The following is an 18855-nucleotide window of genomic DNA, read 5'->3' as shown; positions in this document are numbered from 1 at the left end:
ACAAATGCAAGCAAAATGTGCTCAAATCAGATTCATGTCACTGCTAAAAAACTATTCCAGGTCTAAAAAAGAAAAGGGCTGAAACCCACTGTTCTGAGAAATTCCAGCCATAATAAGCTTTAATCTCCAGTTAATTCCCAAGAATCTCTATTACACTGAACTCTCTAGCAAATTCCATTTATTTCAGTTCCCTTTTAGCCAGGGCAGTGTGCATTAATAGATACCTCTGGATGTTATTTTAATAAGAATATTAAAAGTATTTATTTTGGTTGCCTGCCTGCTTTTGCTGTTGCATTTTAATGGTTTCTTGTGTCTTGCTCGAAATGGAATTTGGAGGCTGCACAAACAGCACTGAGGCCAAATGCAGAGTGCTCCAGGTAATCTTCAGCACATCTTTTAGATATAATCTGATTTCATTGCCTGAAAAATCATTTAATGGCCCTTTTATTGTGCTTTCATGTAAATAAATGCCATGGAGCCACAAATACACATCCCACTGGTCCATTTTGGAGTTAACATTGCTATTCCTCCCTTCCTGGATTTGCAAAGCCATCTTTTAATGAATGAAGGTTTGGAATTTGGTTACACAAACCCGTGCATGGTCACAGGTGATTACAACTTCTGGAGATTTTTTTCAGGGAATTTTTGAGGCCATTTTGGGGGAACTTTGGGGCCATTTTTAGGGGATTAGGGGAGCGATTTGGGGCCTTTTCTGGGGGAATTTTAGGGCGATTTTGAGGCAATTTTGGGGCATTTTCAGGTTGAATTTGAAGCCCTTTCAGTGAATTTGAGGCCCCGCCTCTCAGCCCACGTGACCCCGAGTGATGTCACATGACCAACCATGTGATGTCACATGACCCCGCCTCTCAGACCACATGACCTCAGGTGATGTCATGTGACCGCACCTCCCCAACCACATGACCCAGGTGATGTCACGTGACCAACCATGTGATGTCACATGACCCCACCTCTCCGTCCACGTGACCCCCATGTGACATCACATGGCCCCACCTCCCCGGTCACGTGACCCCCGGGCCGTTTTTTGGGCACATTTTTGAGGATTTTGGGGCTATTTTGGGATGAAATTTTTGGGTTTTTTGAGGTTATTTTAGGGCAATTTTGGGAAATATTGAGATGACATTTTAGGGGGTTTTTGAGGTTGTTTTGGGGCATTTGGGGTCTGTTTTTGGGAATTCTGGGGGGATTTTGGGAAGAATATTGGGACTTTCTTTGAGGAATTTTAGGGGGAGTTGTGGCCGTTTTGGGGGGATTTTGGGCGGATTTTGGGGTCATTTTTAGGGGATTTGGTGGGAGATTTGGGGCAATTTTTGGGGATTTTGGGGAAATTTGGGGGGCTCGGTGGGGGCATTTAGGGACATTTTAGAAGTGATTTGGGGGCTTTTTTTCAGATAATTTTTGAGACCATTTTTGGGGGGTTTGAGGCCATTTTTGGGGTGATTTTCAGGACATTTTACAGGGAATCTGGAGCCATTTTTTGTGGAATCTTGGGGTCGGTTTGGGGGGCATTTTAGGGGGACTTTAGGGTCATTTGGGGGGCTCAGGGGGCTGCACAAAGGATCCTCAGCCCAGAATAAAAATGTTCATGCAGGAGGTTATGGCAGCACAAGAAAAATTAAGCAGAATCTGGGATTCATCTCCTTTTTGGGATTCATCTCCTTCGTAAACAAGGCTGATGCAGAAGATTTCTGGGGTTTGAATGCTGCTGACTTAGAGGATTCTTTCCTCACCATGGAATGGGTGGGGAGCACTGAGGTTCTCCTTTTCCAAGCTGTGCTACAGCCACCCCTCACCTCCCCCAGTACTTCCATGCTGCTCTGGTGTCCTAAAAAACGTAATTTATTTCAGTTAACACAAAAATGACTCATCTTCCTGCTGCCTCATCCTTCTTTGAGGCTCCCAGGGTGGGATGACCCATGACATTCAGCTTTCACAGAAAAAAGAGAATAGCTACTGGCCCTTGCTCAGAAAAAAAACCAAAAAAACAACAAAACTCAAAATATCTTCCTATTTAGTAAACATTTCACAATTCATATTGTATTTTACGCCTTTTTTGGCTTCTGGCTGATTATTTTAGAATGATTAAGGATGAGATGTTGTCTGTACACAGCACTTTTCCCTTTTAAAAGCTGTGAAGCACCTGAAATTCAGACTGTAAACTCCTCTGGGAGGAAAGCACCCTCTTCCAGGGATGTGTGCAGTGTACAGCTGGTATTCAGGAAAAGCTGGCAACCTCTCAATTCTGCCTTCACAATTGTCTTCTACTGCTGTGAGGAAAGAGAATCTCCTCCTCCCCTTGGATTTCAGCATGAAGAACAAGCAATCTTCACTTCCACATAATTTAAAATCTAAATAAAAAGCTCTATTTACACTGAACTTGTAAAAAAAGAAGTTCAGGAAAGAATCTTCCTGGCTCCTTTTCCAATGATCTGTTCACTCCCATTGCATAAAGTCCAGGACAGGGTGAAGGGTGTACAGGCAATAAATCCTGCATTCATGCACAAAGTCTGTGTGACAGGGACACATCTGGGCAGATGTTGGACAATCTATTTGTCCCTTTTCACTTTGGTGCTCTCTGCCTGGCATAAAAAACTGCCTAGAAAGGACTTTTTTTGGTTAAAATTAAAGAACTAAATATTTTCCACATCTAATGTTCTCAATTCAAAAGAGTTCCTAAATATTAGGAAAGCAATTGACTGACCATGAGAAGGAATCAGACTTCTAAAGAGTCACCTACAAAAAAAAAACAATCATTAAAAATCATTAAAATCAGGTTGGAATTTCCATGGGCACAAGCAGGTTTAGGCCTGTGCAGAAATGAGATAACCATGCCCTCGTGGCCTGGCTGAATTAGGAGGCAGTGCCAAAACCTCTGGAGGTGAGAGGTGCTTGGTTAAAAGATATTAATTTAGATATTTCCCTGCATGTTCAGATTTGATTTCTCTATCTGAGATTCAGGGAGGTTGCAAAATCAAGCACTGCCCAGTACAGACCAGAGCAGAGTCCCTGGCAGCCATTCCTTGGCAAACACAAGGGTGTGGTGATGGAAAGCCAGGCCAGAAGGAGCGGTGAGAAACGAGTTGGTTCATTCTTCAGCTGGACAGGACATCCAGCCTACTCCAAATCCCCACCTCACCCACAAGGACAGAGCTGCAAAAAAGCCTCGAGCACAACTCAAGAGTGGAACTGAGAAAGCTCCAGAGAGAAGAGATGAGATGAACGACGCTACGCAAAGCTCAGATTTGCAGATTGGCCACAGCCGAGGTAAGAACTCCCTTCCTTCAGCACCCGCAGGTAAATGCAGAGAGGTGGCACAGTCCCAGTGCTGGCAGCACCCTGCCCTGCTGCCTGAGCACACACACACACACAGATTCCACACACACACACACACACTGATTGCACACACACACACGTGTTTGCCCAGGCTTCCTTCCAATCCCCTCTCCTGCCCAGCTAGTTCCTGGAAGCGCCGTGCCCCCGCGTGCCCAGGGCAAAGTCCACGGCCTGGTGCACGCTGTGGAAGAGCAGGTGCTCCTCTCCCTCTTTGAAGAGCTCCCCTCGGAGCAGGGAGCTCCTGACAGAAGGGTTGCACTGGGCCAGCAGCACGAGGACGTCGATGTCCCCGTAGTCCTTGCAGACCTCCTGGAGCGTGCGGATGCCGGCCGTGTCCAGGAACTGCACGGCACAGCAGTCGATGACAATGGTGTGAAACCCCACAGGTTCCAACCCCAAATCCACGGGGATGCTGCTCTGCTTGTCCCCAGACCCCGCCTCCTTCTCCTTGAGCATCCTTTTCTCCGCTTTCTTCCTGGCCGCCTTCACCCACACGGGGTTGACCCCGGTTTGCTTGTAGAGGGTGGATTTGAAGCACTCCTTGTTGATGTAGTAGAGGGGGGCTTCAAACCGGAACACCACAACTCCAGGCTTGGTTTGCAGGTTCTTGTAGGCAGAGAGGGACTCGTAGGTCTCCGACTCGGCCACCCAGCCCAGCAGCGGCGCCTCCGGCCGCTGCGTGCGGAAGATGACGCAGAGCATGGAGAAGCAAACCCCCACCAGGAGCCCGATCTCGGTGCTGATGAGCGCCGTGGCCACCATGGTGACCCCCCAGATCACCGTGTCCACCTTGCTCAGGCGCCACATCTTGGGCAGGTCCCTGAACTTGCGCAGGGCTCCGCGGAGGCTGACGACGGTGATGACGGCCAGGACGCATTTCTGCAGGGAGTAAAACAACGGCGCGATCACCAGGAGCACCAAGAGGATCACCAAACTGGTCACCAGGCCGGACATCTGCGTCCTGCAGCCCGTGGACTCCTTGACCAGGGTTTTGGCAAGAGCTGCGCTGGTGGTGAAGCAGTGGAAGAAGGAGGGGATGATGTTGCAGAAGCCGATGGCGTACATCTCCTGGTTGGCCCTGACGGTGTAGCCGTGCTTCTTGGCAAACATCTCCGACAGAGACACGGTGATGGCAAAGCCGATGACGGCGATGGGGATGGCATCCAACGCCACGTTGGGAATCAGGCTCCAGTCTGGAGGGCGTGGTGGCAGAAACCCAGTGGGGATGTGCCCGGAAACGCTGGAGCCATAATTCTCTCTGAGCTTCCCAAAGTGAGACGCCAGAGTGGCGGCCACAACCACAAAGAGTTCCACCGGGATCGGAGCCTTGAGCTTGGATTTGAAGCGTTCGTTGAGCTCTTTGGCCGGGATGAGCACCAGGAAGCAGAGGAAGCTGGTGATGAGGTCGCAGATGTTGGTCCTGTGGATGTTCCTGAGGATGTTGATCCAGGTGGTGACGAGGGAGCCGATGCCCCCGCTCCGGGGAATGTCCAGCCCCAGCAGGTACTTGACCTGTGAGGTCAGGACGGTGAAGGATGCCCCTGTGACAAACCCACTCAGCAGAGAATCCGAGAGGTACACGGAGACAAAGCCCACCTGGAAGAAACCCATGGCCACCTGGAAGGAATCAAGCACACACAACATGTCAGGACACAAATCCCACAGATTTTATCAGCTGAAATTAAAAAAAAAACAACACTGTGCACAGCCCTGGAGGATGAGGTGTGGTCTGGGCAGGGAGAAAAGTCTCCAGTATTCAAACCAGGCTTTTTGAGGGTCTTCATGCCCTAAAAAAATGTTTATTGTTTGCTCTGCTAATCATCCTGGTGGGGAGAAAAGAAAAAAAAAGAAAACCTAGGGGAAGAAAAACAAATCCCACGTTTGAAACACTGTCTGCTTTTGCCATTTCTCTTTCAGTTCCTCTAAACTCTGTGAACTTTGCAAGGATCTAAAACTTTTCTGGCCTTTATCTGCCTCACCCTGGAGTTCAGAGCCTGCAATAAAACCACAGCTTGTGGGTAACAACTGTCCTAACAACTGTCCTCTGACTCAGAAAGTCTGCAATGAGCTGCAAAATCTGCTGCAGGTCATATGGAACAGAGATAACTGGGAACTCCATGAGAATCAAAAAGAATTACCGAAGAGAAGGCAGGTTTGGGAGCTGGACTGGCTGAAATCAGCTCACAGCTCTCAAAAAGGCTCCCTTACAGCCTTGATAATTAATTCAAGGTTGTGTAAAACATTAATAATGATTAGCTAGCCTAGTTAGGCTGTATTAACTGGTGTGAGAAGATTTCCTTTTTATGATTTGATTGTAAAGTTTCTGATTTTGGTTGAAAAAATAAATTTGAGGGTGTTGGCCTGTAGAGAATATGCTTAATATTCAGAGAGACAGAAGATAAACTGATCTGATTTCTTCAGATAAAGAAACTGAATTGTTTTTGTACTTGCAAAGGATAATAAGTACAATTCACAACACCAAAACTGCACCCATCCCACAGGGATGAAAGATGAAACCCGAAATCCAACGTAGCCTGGGAGGCCCAGAATATTTCTGAAATAACTCAACACAAACCTGCAGTACAGAAAGTTCCAGGTTGTGTCCAAAACCTGTGTTTTAAAGTATCACAAACATGTTTTGCTCCCCTCCTATACATTTTGATTGGTTGTCACCCCGGGCAGATGAGAACAAATGAATGTGAACTCACAAACCCAAATACGACAGCTCTGCAGCACTGCTAAAAATAATCCCATTCTGGTTAATGAATAAGACTCTAAAAACAAGGAAATCTGCTTTAATTTAGGCAAGCAGTGAGTTCTAGGAAATAAGGAGAGATGTATAAATATAAAACATATTGGGTCCTCTCAGTAGAATCCTTTCCATTGTTTTGGCTTCAAACGGGCAAACAGCAAAGTTTTAAAAGCACATTTACAAATAAAAGGAAGCTGGGGATACTTTTGCTGTCCAAATTTTTCTTTGTTAAAGGCAAATTATTAATGACTAGAATTAGGAGCTGGTGCATCAGATTTTGGCCTGATGAAATGGGGTCTAATGCAAAAAAAAAAAAAAAAGAAAATAAACAGAGCTTCAGGCCACAGCGAGGAGGGTGGTGAGCAAACCTTGAGAGCTGGAGGTGCAGGTCCCCAGAAGAGAAACAATGGAGGCAGGAAAAGCTGTTTAAAAATGGGGAGCACTCCCCAAAAGAAAGGCAAAGAGAAGCAGTGCAGGCAGGAAAAGCTGTTAAAAAAGGGGGAGAGCACCCAGAGGAGTTTCCTGCAGCAGTGACCTCCAGCCCTGAGGTGCAGGCTGAGGGTACGTGCAAGCCCAGCAGGATGGGGACATCCCCTCCAGAAGAATTACAGCTATTTGCACACCACACCTGCCTGTCTGTTGTAAATAGATAAAACTTCAAAGAAATAAAAATGGTCTTGTGAAATCAGGTGTTATTACTGTTTTAACTGAATTAAGTTAGCCTGTTGAGTTCCTATGAGAAACAAAGTCTAAGAATGAAAATCAACTTGCATCACAACCTGTTTTTGTGAAAAAAAACAAGTTGCACTTAAAAAAACAAGAAATTTATCTCATGAGAACCTGTGAAGAAAATATGAAAACTATCTAAAACCAGCAAAATTTGATAGAGATGTTCAATAACTCTTTCCAATCAATGCATTGAGTTTCACTAAATTACTAATCAAGGACATTCAAACACAGTACCTTCTAATGACATATAAAAATGAACTATCCACAATAAAATTTAATTATTCTGCACAAAAATAACCCAGATGTTGTGTCAAGTCTTTGTCTTCTTTTTGCCAGGGTCAGGATTAAACGAGCAAGATGGCATTTCTTGTTTGGGCTCAGATGTTTATTAGTCCTTATCTATTTTACAGTGTCACAAACCCTGAGTTTTACAGCACTTCAAGCTAACAAGCTAAAAATGGAGCTCTATCTCTCTTTCTACAAGGCCTTTTAAGGATAAACTGTCCAATTAAGAAATGCCACCTAAATTATTTTTACTTTTAACCCAATAACCAACCACCCATGGCCTGCAATGGGTGGAATTTTCTATCCAATTACACAATACCACCCAGAGCCATGAAGAAGAAGGTGAAGAAGAAGAAGGTGAAAAAGAGGAAGGTGAAGAAGGTGAAGAAGGTGAAGAAGAAGGGGAAGAAGAAGGGGAAGAAGAAGGTGAAGAAGAAGGTGAAGAAGAAGAAGAAGAAGAAGGTGAAGAAGAAGGTGAAGAAGAAGAAGGTGAAAAAGAGGAAGGTGAAGAAGAAGAAGAAGGTGAAGAAGAAGAAGGTGAAGAAGAAGGTGAAGAAGAAGAAGAAGGTGAAGAAGAAGAAGAAGGTGAAGAAGAAGAAGGTGAAGGTGATGAAGGTGAAGAAGGTGAAGAAGAAGAAGGTGAAGAAGAAGAAGAAGAAGAAGGTGAAGAAGAAGGTGAAGAAGAAGAAGAAGAAGAAGAAGAAGAAGGTGAAGAAGAAGGTGAAGAAGAAGAAGGTGAAGAAGAAGGTGAAGGTTATGAAGGTGAAGAAGGTGAAGAAGAAGAAGAAGAAGGTGAAGAAGAAGAAGAAGAAGGTGAAGAAGAAGGTGAAGAAGAAGAAGGTGGAGGTGATGAAGGTGAAGAAGGTGAAGAAGAAGGACAAGCCTCTGCCCTAAAACCTCCATCTTGCTTTCTATATATTACCATATTCTAAACCCTTAAAATCTAAATTTTCCCCCATGTGATATCACACACTTCTATTCAAACTGCACACCCATGATCCCAGTCCCATCACTCAATTTTAAAATCCTTCTCCACAGCCTCAGGTCAAATGCAGTGTTCTCCTGGGGGTCAGTGCCAGCACAGAAAGTCTCAAATTCCCAGTGACCATCCAAGAGATGTCTCATCTCATTTCTATCTTTAATCTGAGCCCAACAGCAGCAGTGTGTGCTGCCCTTACCTGGTAAACTCCAGAGATGAAGGTCATGGTGGCAGCCACGGCCATGGCGTAGCAGCTCTTGTCACAGAGCGGCTCTGTCCCGTTCCTGGTGCTGTTCCTGTCCCCTCCCAGGACACTGAGCACTGGATCCAGGTCAAAGCCAGCTCTCTCCACTTCCCTGTCCACCACCTGCCCCACCATCAGGCACACCACGCCGAAGATGCTGACGGAGATGTGGCGGGAGGTGCCGAAGATGCAGTAAATTATGCAGGAAAAAAAGGAGGTGTAGAGGCCATAAATGGGCTCCAGCCCTGCCAAGAGAGAGTAGGCAATGGACTGTGGCACCAGCAGGACCCCCACAATCACACCAGACATGACATCCCCCAGGAGATCCTCCCTGAGTTTGTATTTAGGAAGCCACTGTAAGATGGGGAAAAACCCCAGAACACAATCTTTAATTTTGGCAGGGGTGCAGCTGCAAGTTTTCTTTGCTTGCTTAACCAGCAGAGCCTTCATGTTACTCTTCTTCTCTTGGGGTTCCAGGAATATTCTCTGATGGAAACTGCACTTGGCATCATCTCCTTCTGGCCCTTCCATCACTGCATGGATGTTGTTGGTCTCTGTCATTGCTGCCATCACCAGGACTCACTGAAAACACAAAGACAGACCATTAAACCAAAAATGAATGTACAACGTGAGACTTGCACATTTATGAAAAGCAAAGGCTGAAACCCTCAGCTCAGCAGGGAGAAAGCAATTCCCAAGCAAACATTCCCAAGGGAATGAGCCTCACCCTGTATCCCTGTGAAGCAAGGAGTGACCTTTCCCAGGTCACTGCTACCCCGTGGAACACACCTGCTGCTGGCAGGGTTGGGACATGCACAGGAATGCAGCAGCTCTGCCTTCCTGGGAGGATTCCTTGAGAAAATCCCTGCCTGCAGCCTGTTCCACCTTGCACAGCCAGACAGAGGGGTTATTGTAGTGCCACAGCCACTCCAGTTCAGCTGCTGAAAATTAACAGCAGGTAGGACATTTACAGCAAAGCACAGCTCTTGTGGGTTGTTTTTTGTTTTTTTTAAATGCAGTGATGCCTGCCAAATACTGTAAAGGTTGGTTACCTAAGAGGTGGCTTTTTTACAGCTCGTGGCACTCTGAAAAAAAAAGCACTTCACACTTTGGAAAAGCTGGTTTTACAAGGAAATTGCACCTGATCAAAATAATGTACACAAGTGGAAAGCATATTAATGGACACAGATAGGCAGGTGGGACACTTCTGCTGGAACTGGTGCTCTAGTCCAAACTGCCCACAGAGAGTAAAACAGGGCAATTACACCAATAATTTAACACTGGGAAATATTGCCTGACTGGGAAAGAGCTAAATCTTGATGAGACAAACCCTAACGAAACTTGCAGCACTTACACAGCTCTCCCACCTTCAGAAAACATCCAGAATTCTCCAGAAAACTCCTTAAGCCCCAGTAGCTGGTACCACCAGCACAGGGAGACCATTTCAGCCAGAGAACCCTGAGAATTGGCACTGCCAGGCTTCCCTTGCTGGCACTGCAGTCCCAGAGTGCCAAGGACAATGTGGATTTTATGTGCTGCTCATGTGCATTGCAAACATCAGCCAGACTACTGCCCATGGAATGTGCACTGCTGAATTAATTGCCCAATTAATTGTCCAATTGTCCTGAATTAATCGTACCAATTAATAAATTGCTCCTGGAACTGGCAGTGCTAAGGATGCCCCTTGGGTCTGCCTCAGAATGTGTTCATTTAATCACCATTTCACACGTAGCTAGAGCATCCCAGAACTGTGGAGTCATCCAGGTTGGAAAATCCCTCTGAGATCATCCAGCCCAACCACTGCCAGCAGTGCCAAAGGCTCCCCTAATTCAATGTCCCCAAGTGCCACATCTACATCTTTTACATCCCTCCAGGGATGGGGACTCCAGCACTTCCCTGGGCAGCTGGGCCAGGGCTGGTACAGAAATATTTCCTAATTAAAACACTCACTGTAAGCACCCTGCAGTGTGAGTTTCCCAAAGATATGGGAGGGAGAAGTGAGAGAAGTTGATTTTGTGTGGTGCCTGCTGCCTTAGGACAGCCTGGGCAGAAGGAACCCACGAGAGCAGAGCCAACTACAGAACTTTAATATTTAGAATGGCTTCTTCAGAGACTTCTAGAACCAATTAGAAAATAATTCCACCCAACTAATCCAAGTGTCAGCTCACACTGTGTCCTCATCCCTGGAGCTGCAGATACACCTAAAGCCAACACAGGGCAGATGCTGACAGGAGCTCAGGGAGGAGTTTCTGTTTTATCTCCTGCTCCATGCTGGACTCCCAAAGGTGTTTCCTTTCACCACAGACCCAGACAGGGAGCATCTCTTTGGTGGGTGAGCTCCTGCACCCTCCCAAATAACCAAACCCAGGCACTCTTTGCTGGCTGTCCCTAAACTGGTACTGAAGGAGGGTTTCAAATGGCACCAGCAGGGATGGATTTGCTGTCTGATAGCAAATCCTGCCTGCATCCCACCCTGCTGTAATACCCAGGATCACTGAGGTTAGAAAAGCCCTCCCAGCCCACCCTGTCCCCAGCCCAGCACTGAGTGCCACCTCCAGAGCCACAGGAAGAATCAGGATTTTTAAATGAAGAAACTGCCCCGCAAGAAGGGGCATGCTCAGGATGACACAGTGATCACACCTGGAGGAGACCCCCACCCCTGCCTTGCAGTTTTCCAATCTGTACAGGACTGCAAAGTGTGCTCAGGGATGATTTACAGCCCTCACAACTCCCCTGAATACACAGTGAGAACCAAGGGAGTGATACAAAAGCCTGTGTCAGCTCCACTTTGCAAAAGCACATTCTGGAGCTGTATTTGCTCAAGAAGTTTTATTTGTTTTACCAGCACAGTGTTACAAATCAAAAGGCTGCTCACCCACCCAAAGCTCAGCGAATCAACACTGTAAAAGCTGAGGGGGAAAAAAAAAATTCAACCCATACTTTATGTGTAGCAATGAGTTTGTTTTCTGAGATTTTAGTGAAGATTTCAGTAGTGAAAATCCTTCTGATTCCTTCTGTGCCTCCTCCAAGGCAGCTCACTCAAACCTGGGAAGTTTCTTAAATGTGCCAAGACAAACCCCAGAGAGCTCAGTTTGGTGCTGCTGTAAAACATCTGCACAGAGGGGGTGCCTGGGTTTCAGCTGTGCCCAGACAGTAGGGAAATGTTCTAAGTAAAAACCTTTTTGGCTCCAGAACTCTGAGCACACACTGGGTCTTTGTGCTGACCTGCATGACAGCTTTCTGTCCGTGGCATGAAAAGGACCTTTCACCAGGCAGTCCTGCCCCTTGCCATGTCAGGATAGTGGGAAAAGCCAGGAAATGACACAATTTCCAACACTCATTTCACTTTTCTGCCTCAAAGTGCTGCCCTGTATTAATTTTGGAACCGTTAGGCCAGGCTTGTCTAATAAAACTGGATTTTGTTCTTAAACATTAAAAAAATCCAACCCTGAGAAAACCCCTTTGGTTCATGGTTTGGACACTGAAGGACATTCTGTACATTTAACTTGAAAAATGAACTGCTGTGGTCTTTATTCTGAAAGCTGCTATTTACACACAACCTAGAATTCACTTTTATCACTCCTTTTAGCCTTTCAGGGGGTGTCTCATTACCACAAACTCCGCTTAAGATAAAAAAAAAATACTACAAGACAGAACTGAGGAAATTTCCAGTATCTGTTATCAACTGACTGCCATAAAATAAAGATACAGGGAGGTCCTGCAGTCTCTAAAAGTCATCAGACCTCCAGACTATTTCTGGAGCCCATCTGGGCCCTTCTTTCTGATCCCATGATGTGGTAGCATCTGCCTGGCTTCTGTTTTTGGGGGAGCACTACCTGCAGCCCAGGGCTGGCTTGGACTTCATTTGTCTGTGGCAGATCAGAGTCACCTTGAGAGTAAGAGAAAAATGGGTTGTGAATCTCACTCACCTGCTGAAATAACTACTGCAAGGTGAAACTTCAGATGTGAGCATTTCAGAGTAGAAACTAAATTTAAAGCATTTTTTCTACAACACCCATCTCAGTTTTCCTTAGTTTTCTATGTTTAAATGATCACATTTATGTGATCACCCCCCATCCTCATGTACCCCTTGCTACACAGGAGAATCTACATGCACTAAAAAAAAATAAATCCATAATCTAAAAAGACATGAACGTTTTCTGGAGAATTGTATAAGAGAAGCAGGTGGATCAGAAATCCAAGCTCCATACAAACTGAAGCAGAGCTGGGCCCTTAGAAAATGCCCCCCCAAAGAACAGAACAGGAAAGAACACCACAATATTTTGACAACTAAATGTTTGACCTTTCTCTTGTCTGACAACGGCCTTTTTCAATTAATGTTTTTACTGCTGTGGAGCAATAAGGAAATTCAATATTACCCTGATAATACCCAGATAAGCAGGAACAACACTGCCTTGCATTTTTGACAAAATCCTCCAGCAAAACATTCAAGCCACAAACATTTACTTCCACAAAGGACTGAAAATAACACGAATAATGAAAACCACGTTTAAGGGACACACGTGGAAACAGAGCTGCCTCACTTTTGGCACAGCCATCCGCTCAAGTGGGAAAACCTGCAAAGCCAGACAATAAAACCTCGCTTTTGTGAATTATGGGATCTGCTCCTACCCCAAACATGGGATCTCCTCGTTTCTCCCGAGCAGCGTTTTTGGGGCAGATCCCATGGAATCCGGCAGGGACATTCAGGGAAGTTGTGTCACTCCCAAGTGCAGCTGAGCGTTTTGGCAGCCCTGCCCTGGCCAAAGCAGATCCCTGCAGCAGCTTCATCCCACCCGCATTTCTGATGGATTTCTTATCGCTTTCTTTGCACCAAGTTATTCCTGTGTTAGGGCCCTTCTCCCTCCCTTTCTCTTCGCAGGGAAAGGTGGAACATGAGCAGCTGAGCATCCAGTGAGGATGGGCTGAGGAAGAGCTGCCCAAAGCAATTTCCTCCGGTGGAGATGCCAGCTCAGCCCAGGGCATCCCGCACTGCCCAGGCTCCCAAACCAAGGGGAGCCCACTCGCACAATGCAACTGCGTGGGTTGTCGTGTTGGAATTACCACAGATTAATAAAATTTATAAAAACCTGCAAGAAGAACCGCGCACGCTGCGCACACCCTGGAACGGCGGAGTTCTGCTGAGCGCTTCGGGAAGCCAGAGCAACATTTACGGTCCTGGCAGAGCGAAAAGGAAAGTGAGAGCAACAATTTAACTCAACACTTTCACCCTCGGGGTCTCACTGCCTTCCTACCCAGCTTCCCCACGGCTTCCATGGGCATTTTCCTCTCTTCCCAACGCTTCCTGCAGCCCAGGAGGGGCCGAGCCGGACCCCGCTGTCCCCCGGCCCCTGCCCGCCCCCCTTCCCTCGGCACTCACCGCCCGCGGCTCCCCGGGCCCCTGGGACCGACGGGCAGAGTCACAGACAGAGTCACAGACGGACACACGGACCGAGGGACAGACAGAACGAGGGACAGACAGACGGAGGGACAGACAGACGGAGGGACAGACGGACAGAGCACCGCCCCGCTCCGGGCAGGCAGGGCCGGGCAGAGCCGCGCCCCTTCCAGCCCCCGCCCCGGGTCACTTCCGAAGGGATTCGGGCACGGGAGGCCGGGGGAAAGCTGCTCCGGGGAAAGCTGCTCCTGGGAAAACTGCTCCTGGGAGAGCTGCCCCTGGGAGAGCTGCCCCTGGGAAAGCTGCTCCCGGAAAAGCTGCCCCTGGGAAAGCTGCTCCTAGGAAAGCTGCCCCGCTAAAGCTGCCCCGCTAAAGCTGCTCCTAGGAAAGCTGCTCCTAGGAAAGCTGCCCCTGGGAAAGATGCTCTCAGGAAAGCTGCTCCTGGGAGAGCTGCCCCTGGGAAAGCTGCCCCCGGAAAAGCTGCCCCCGGGAAAGCTGCTCCTAGGAAAGCTGCTCCTAGGAAAGCTGCCCCGCTAAAGCTGCCCCGCTAAAGCTGCCCCGATAAAGCTGCTGCTGGGAAAGCTGCTCCTGGGAAAGCTGCTCCTGGGAAAGCTGCCCCTGGAAAGATGCTCTCAGGAAAGCTGCTCCTGGGAAAGCTGCCCCTGGAAAGCTGCTCCTAGGAAAGCTGCCCCTGGAAAGCTGCTCCTGGGAAAGCTGCCCCTGGAAAGCTGCTCCGGGGAAAGCTGCCCCACTAAAGCTGCCCCGATAAAGCTGCTCCTAGGAAAGCTGCTCCTGGAAAGCTGCTCCTGGAAAGCTGCTCCCGGGAAAGCTGCTCCTAGGAAAGCTGCTCCTGGAAAGCTGCTCCGGGGAAAGCTGCTCCTGGAAAGCTGCTCCCGGGAAAGCTGCTCCTGGGTCCTTCATTTTTCAATGGAAAGTATAGGGTTGATAATGTGAAGTGAGATTAAACTTTGTGCAGGTCTGGAACAGTGACACTGTCTGGCCCCTTTTTGCTCTAGGGTATCACCAGGGTTCATTAAAAAGCTGGGGAGGATGAAGGATCCTTGGCAATGTTAAAAAATTGAAAACCCCCAGGTATGTTAAATGCTCAGCTCTTGTCTCTGCGCTCGAGAGTCAAGGTCGGAGGGGCCATGCCCAGCCCTGTCTGCCTTCCCCTCCCCACTGCACAGAAAAGCAGACGTTTCTTCTGAAGTTCAAACATTGCCCAATATTTGCATTCCAGGTGGAACCTTGAGCTGTCAAAAAACCCCGTCCATACACAACTGGAGCAAACGAAGCCAACTTCAAGCCTGCAGAATTCATGCTCTTGTCTTGCAGTGTTAAGCAAATGCTGTAAATCTTACTGCAGAAATACTGAGTATTTCCATAGAAAACATTTCCCTTCTCCATGAGGGTTTATTAGATGTCATGGTAACCAGAACAGGCAATTGCAATGGAAATAGAAGAGCTCCCTCCCTCTCCCCTGACTGTCCATTGTCAAAAACATCAGTGACTGACTTCCCAATCCCTTCAGGGACTTCCACTGGAGTTTGGAGTTTGAAGTATATGGTGACTCCAACACAACCAGAGCAAATCCTTGGGAGCAGTGACATCTATGACAAAAGCATTCAAAGCCTTTTGTGTGGGGACTCTGCAGAATCCTAATAAGAAATCACAAACCCAAAGCCACGGGTGTTCCAGCATTTTCATTCTTGTTCTAGAAGCACAGACTGTGGAAAAACTTGGATCATCCAATACATCACGGAAGAAACAGGGAAATAATGTCTTCTTGGAACATTATATTAAAAGAAAAAAAATCCCAATTAATTAGATGTCACACACAGGTCTATGTGTGGCAGGTCTGACTGATTTAGAAAACCCATCAGACTAAGTAACAGAAAAAAGCCCATCCTAATGCTTGAAATGCATTTAATTTAATTCAGTCACATTGTTCAATGCTTGGCAAAACCAAAAACGAAGAGCTAAAATGAGCTGCTTTTAAATGCTTCCATCAAGGATGAGACAAATGCCAAGGAAAAATTGACTGGTTGGAGGGAAGAGGGCGTAATACAAAAGGAAAGATGCAATGAATCAGAGTTCTTAGGTAATCAAAACTTAAGCCATAAAAATATCAAAAAGAAATAAACCCTGTCCATATCTCAGGACTGTGCATGTCACAATTATGCTGCAATCAAGAAAGAGTGTTCTGCACAAACATCTGTGCAGGATTGCTGCACTCTCACTGTGTGTCATGGTCCAATATTGTCGCCTAGAGTTAAGAAGTAATTAGGTGATAAAATTTTCAGAGTGTTGATGTGTGTTAGAATGCTTAGTTAAGTAATTGCTGGACTCAGTGTATTTTCTTACCCTGCTTTCATCCAGTCTTTCAGCTCTTTGCTTCCTCAAGGCTAAGGCATGGAACATTAAAACAAGTCACAAATTCCGAGGAGTCTCTTTGCAAACGAGCAAATGTATGAGGGAATTAAACTGCCCCACCAATTCAGAAATTCCACCTTCCTAGATACTCATATTTATCCAAAAGCTTTGTGAGCCTGCAGCAGGATTACAAATCCCACGTTTGAGTGAGGGTTGCTGTCTGCAGGGATTTGCAGCACTGCAGGAGCTCTGTCTGCAGCAGCACTGACCTGCACTGGCTGCTCCTTCAGCTGGCAGAGAGAAGCCCAAGTCAGGAAAGTGCTGAAGGACAGGCTCGTTTCTTTTACCTCACCTGAGTGGCTCAGAGCAGCTGTCCTTTGTGCCTTGCTGGCATGGAACAGGAAGGAATTATTTGCAAAGTCACCTTGAGCTCCCAAAATTCAGCCGCGCACTTTCTGTTATGCTGACAATGGATGGGTGCAGCAGAGCCAGGACTGAGCACACAGCACAGCTGGAAAATCCATTTAAAGCAGGAAGAGAGATATTACTCTAAATCTGAGATTGACTGCTGTGTTTATTTTCAATCCCTGAGATCAGGTACATGTTGATTATCACAAGTGACAGGACAAAGTTGTAGCCACAAGTCCTGCAAAAGCACAGAGAACTTCAGCCTTGATTTCTTGGGGTCTACCCACAAAAAATGCTCTCAACAATTCTAATTCTAATTCTAATTCTAATTCTAATTCTAATTCTAATTCTAATTCTAATTCTAATTCTAATTCTAATTCTAATTCCTGGTGCTGGTATGAAATCCTCCAGCCTTGCTTACGTGTATCTAGAGCCATTTATTTGGTTATTCAGCCACACATTGACAAAGGCACCACAAATCATTGTACAAAAGTATAATTAGACCCCTGAGATGATACAGTCCACAGTTTTCAATGCAGCAGCAGGTGGAGATTTTCTTATGTTCATGTTAATTCTTAGCACTTCTAAAAAATTTTCACGTTACAGAATTGATTTGAATGTAAGGTAGGAGGGGAGATCAAAACACATGGCAGGTTCTCATTATTAGAGGTAATTTTGGATAATATTTAAGTTTTTCTTTCCATCTCAGTTCTGACATGTTTTTCACATCTCTCTTACGTCTGGGCCTAAGAGAATCAAAATTCCCAAGCAAGTATCTATGTTGCTCCTCCTACATGATGCTTTCCTGCAATAGGAATAAACAAGATGAAAAAGTTTCATTTACTGTAAAATAAAGTAATATTTTATAACATATTTGACAAGTTGCTTCCAAGTAAAACATTGCTTTGTCTCAGAAAAAACATTTCTTTTCCCTGACCTGTTTTGAGTGAGTGTCTGGTTCTGTACAGAGCAGAGCCACTGAGCTCACAAGACAAATAAATGGACATATACACTGATTAAAAAACGTACCTCTAGATTTGCTCCAAAGGTTAAAAAGTGGTGAAGAATGTAAGATTTTCTTTTGAATTTATGAATTAAGAAGAAAATAATTTGCAAACTGAACTTTAGTTGTAGCAATTAAAAGAATATTTTTTTTTTAAATCTTTTGTGTAACTTCTAAATAACATGTATTTTAAAAAGCTTGTAGAAAAGATGCCCTGCTGTGCCCAGCAGATAGATATTTGAGCACTGGACTGGTGCTATCTGCAGAGAAATGCTGTTCACACATTTCATATCTCCTGCATCATTTGGATTTGTCTAGGGAACATTTTCAGGTACTGGGTTTGCTCCAGCTCCTGCCCAGTTGGTGAGAACCCCTCCATGGTCTTTCCTTGGAACTCTCAGAGTTTTCCTGAGAGCTGAAGCAAACCCAGTGTCTCCCTCAGGCTGAGGATAAACTATTTCCCTGGTGAGTTCCCAGAGATTTCTGCCTAGTGCAGATTTCAAGAGCTGTGCCCTGAGGCTGCATGCTCTGGCAAGGACAGGAGATACATGCAACAAAATGCTGATCACATTGTTAGGTGGGAGAATTTCTCTGCAAGATTCACTGCCCCAAGCCAGAGTCCTGAGGAACAAATGGTATTTTTGAACACTTACATTCTGGAGAGGTATCAGTAGGACAAGCTTTGCTGTAAAGAAATGGTGTTGAATGTTAGAGCCTTGTAAAACACAAATCACATCTTGCTAATAGCAGAACAAGAGATGTGAATAGATCTGACTCCCTTCTTTTAAGGTGGGGGACAGCCTTGGAGACTCTGCTTAGGTCTCCTTGAAACTGGAGCAGGAAAGTGCAGGACATGCAGTTCTTAAATGAACAACAGAGAAATTTGCAGAGAACATTTTGTAAGTAAAGAAAAGGACTTACCTTCTGGTCTTCATTTAGTTGGCAAGTTCTAACTAAAAAAAACAAAAAAAAATTGAGAAGAATGGTTTCCAAAGCTGGCAATGAACTCAAGGATAGGGCTGGGTACTGTCCCCTGGATCTCATGGTCTGAGAGAAACCAGGAGAGGATGGGGCTGGCAAACACAGAGGATGTTTCCTGACAGTGGGACTGAGCACCCAGAACTTGGCAAGTTGATGGGAGCAGGAAACCACATCAGAGCATCTTGCACTTGCACAAGACTTTTCCCTTGTTGTCCTTGCACTTGCACAAGACTTTTTCCTTGTTGCCCACAGAAACCTGCCCCCTGCCCTCCCCAGCACTCTCAGACCCCACATCAGCCCCTTCAGCCCAGTGGAAGGAGCTGCCACCAGCTGGGATTGGGGTCCCTGCTTC

The 18855-nt window shown here is 46.2% G+C and overlaps 1 protein-coding gene across 3 annotated transcripts; it reads right to left on the bottom strand.

Moving 5' to 3' along the window:
• Window positions 1-1348: 1348 nt before the first annotated feature.
• On the bottom strand, window positions 1349-18846 carry SLC26A2 (solute carrier family 26 member 2). Of its 3 annotated transcripts, XM_033073290.1 has the most exons (4): window positions 18444-18846; window positions 18176-18207; window positions 8296-8922; window positions 1349-4968 (listed from the first exon to the last, which is right to left on the bottom strand). In XM_033073290.1, the coding sequence occupies exons 3-4, from the start codon at window positions 8908-8910 to the stop codon at window positions 3472-3474; spliced, it is 2112 nt and encodes a 703-aa protein (XP_032929181.1). In that variant the 5' UTR covers window positions 8911-8922; window positions 18176-18207; window positions 18444-18846; the 3' UTR covers window positions 1349-3471. The 3 variants fall into 3 exon arrangements, 2 of the variants coding, with proteins under 2 accessions (XP_032929181.1, XP_032929180.1); XM_033073289.1 differs by lacking the exons at window positions 18176-18207; window positions 18444-18846 and adding an exon at window positions 13721-13940; XR_004419507.1 differs by lacking the exons at window positions 1349-4968; window positions 8296-8922 and adding an exon at window positions 16937-17324 and having other exon boundaries at window positions 18176-18846.
• Window positions 18847-18855: the final 9 nt, after the last annotated feature.

This window comes from Catharus ustulatus, chromosome 15 (genome assembly GCF_009819885.2).
Source record: "Catharus ustulatus isolate bCatUst1 chromosome 15, bCatUst1.pri.v2, whole genome shotgun sequence".
Taxonomy (NCBI): domain Eukaryota; kingdom Metazoa; phylum Chordata; class Aves; order Passeriformes; family Turdidae; genus Catharus; species Catharus ustulatus.
Note: the sequence above shows the minus strand (reverse complement) of the source record. Positions and strands in the feature narration are given on the sequence as shown.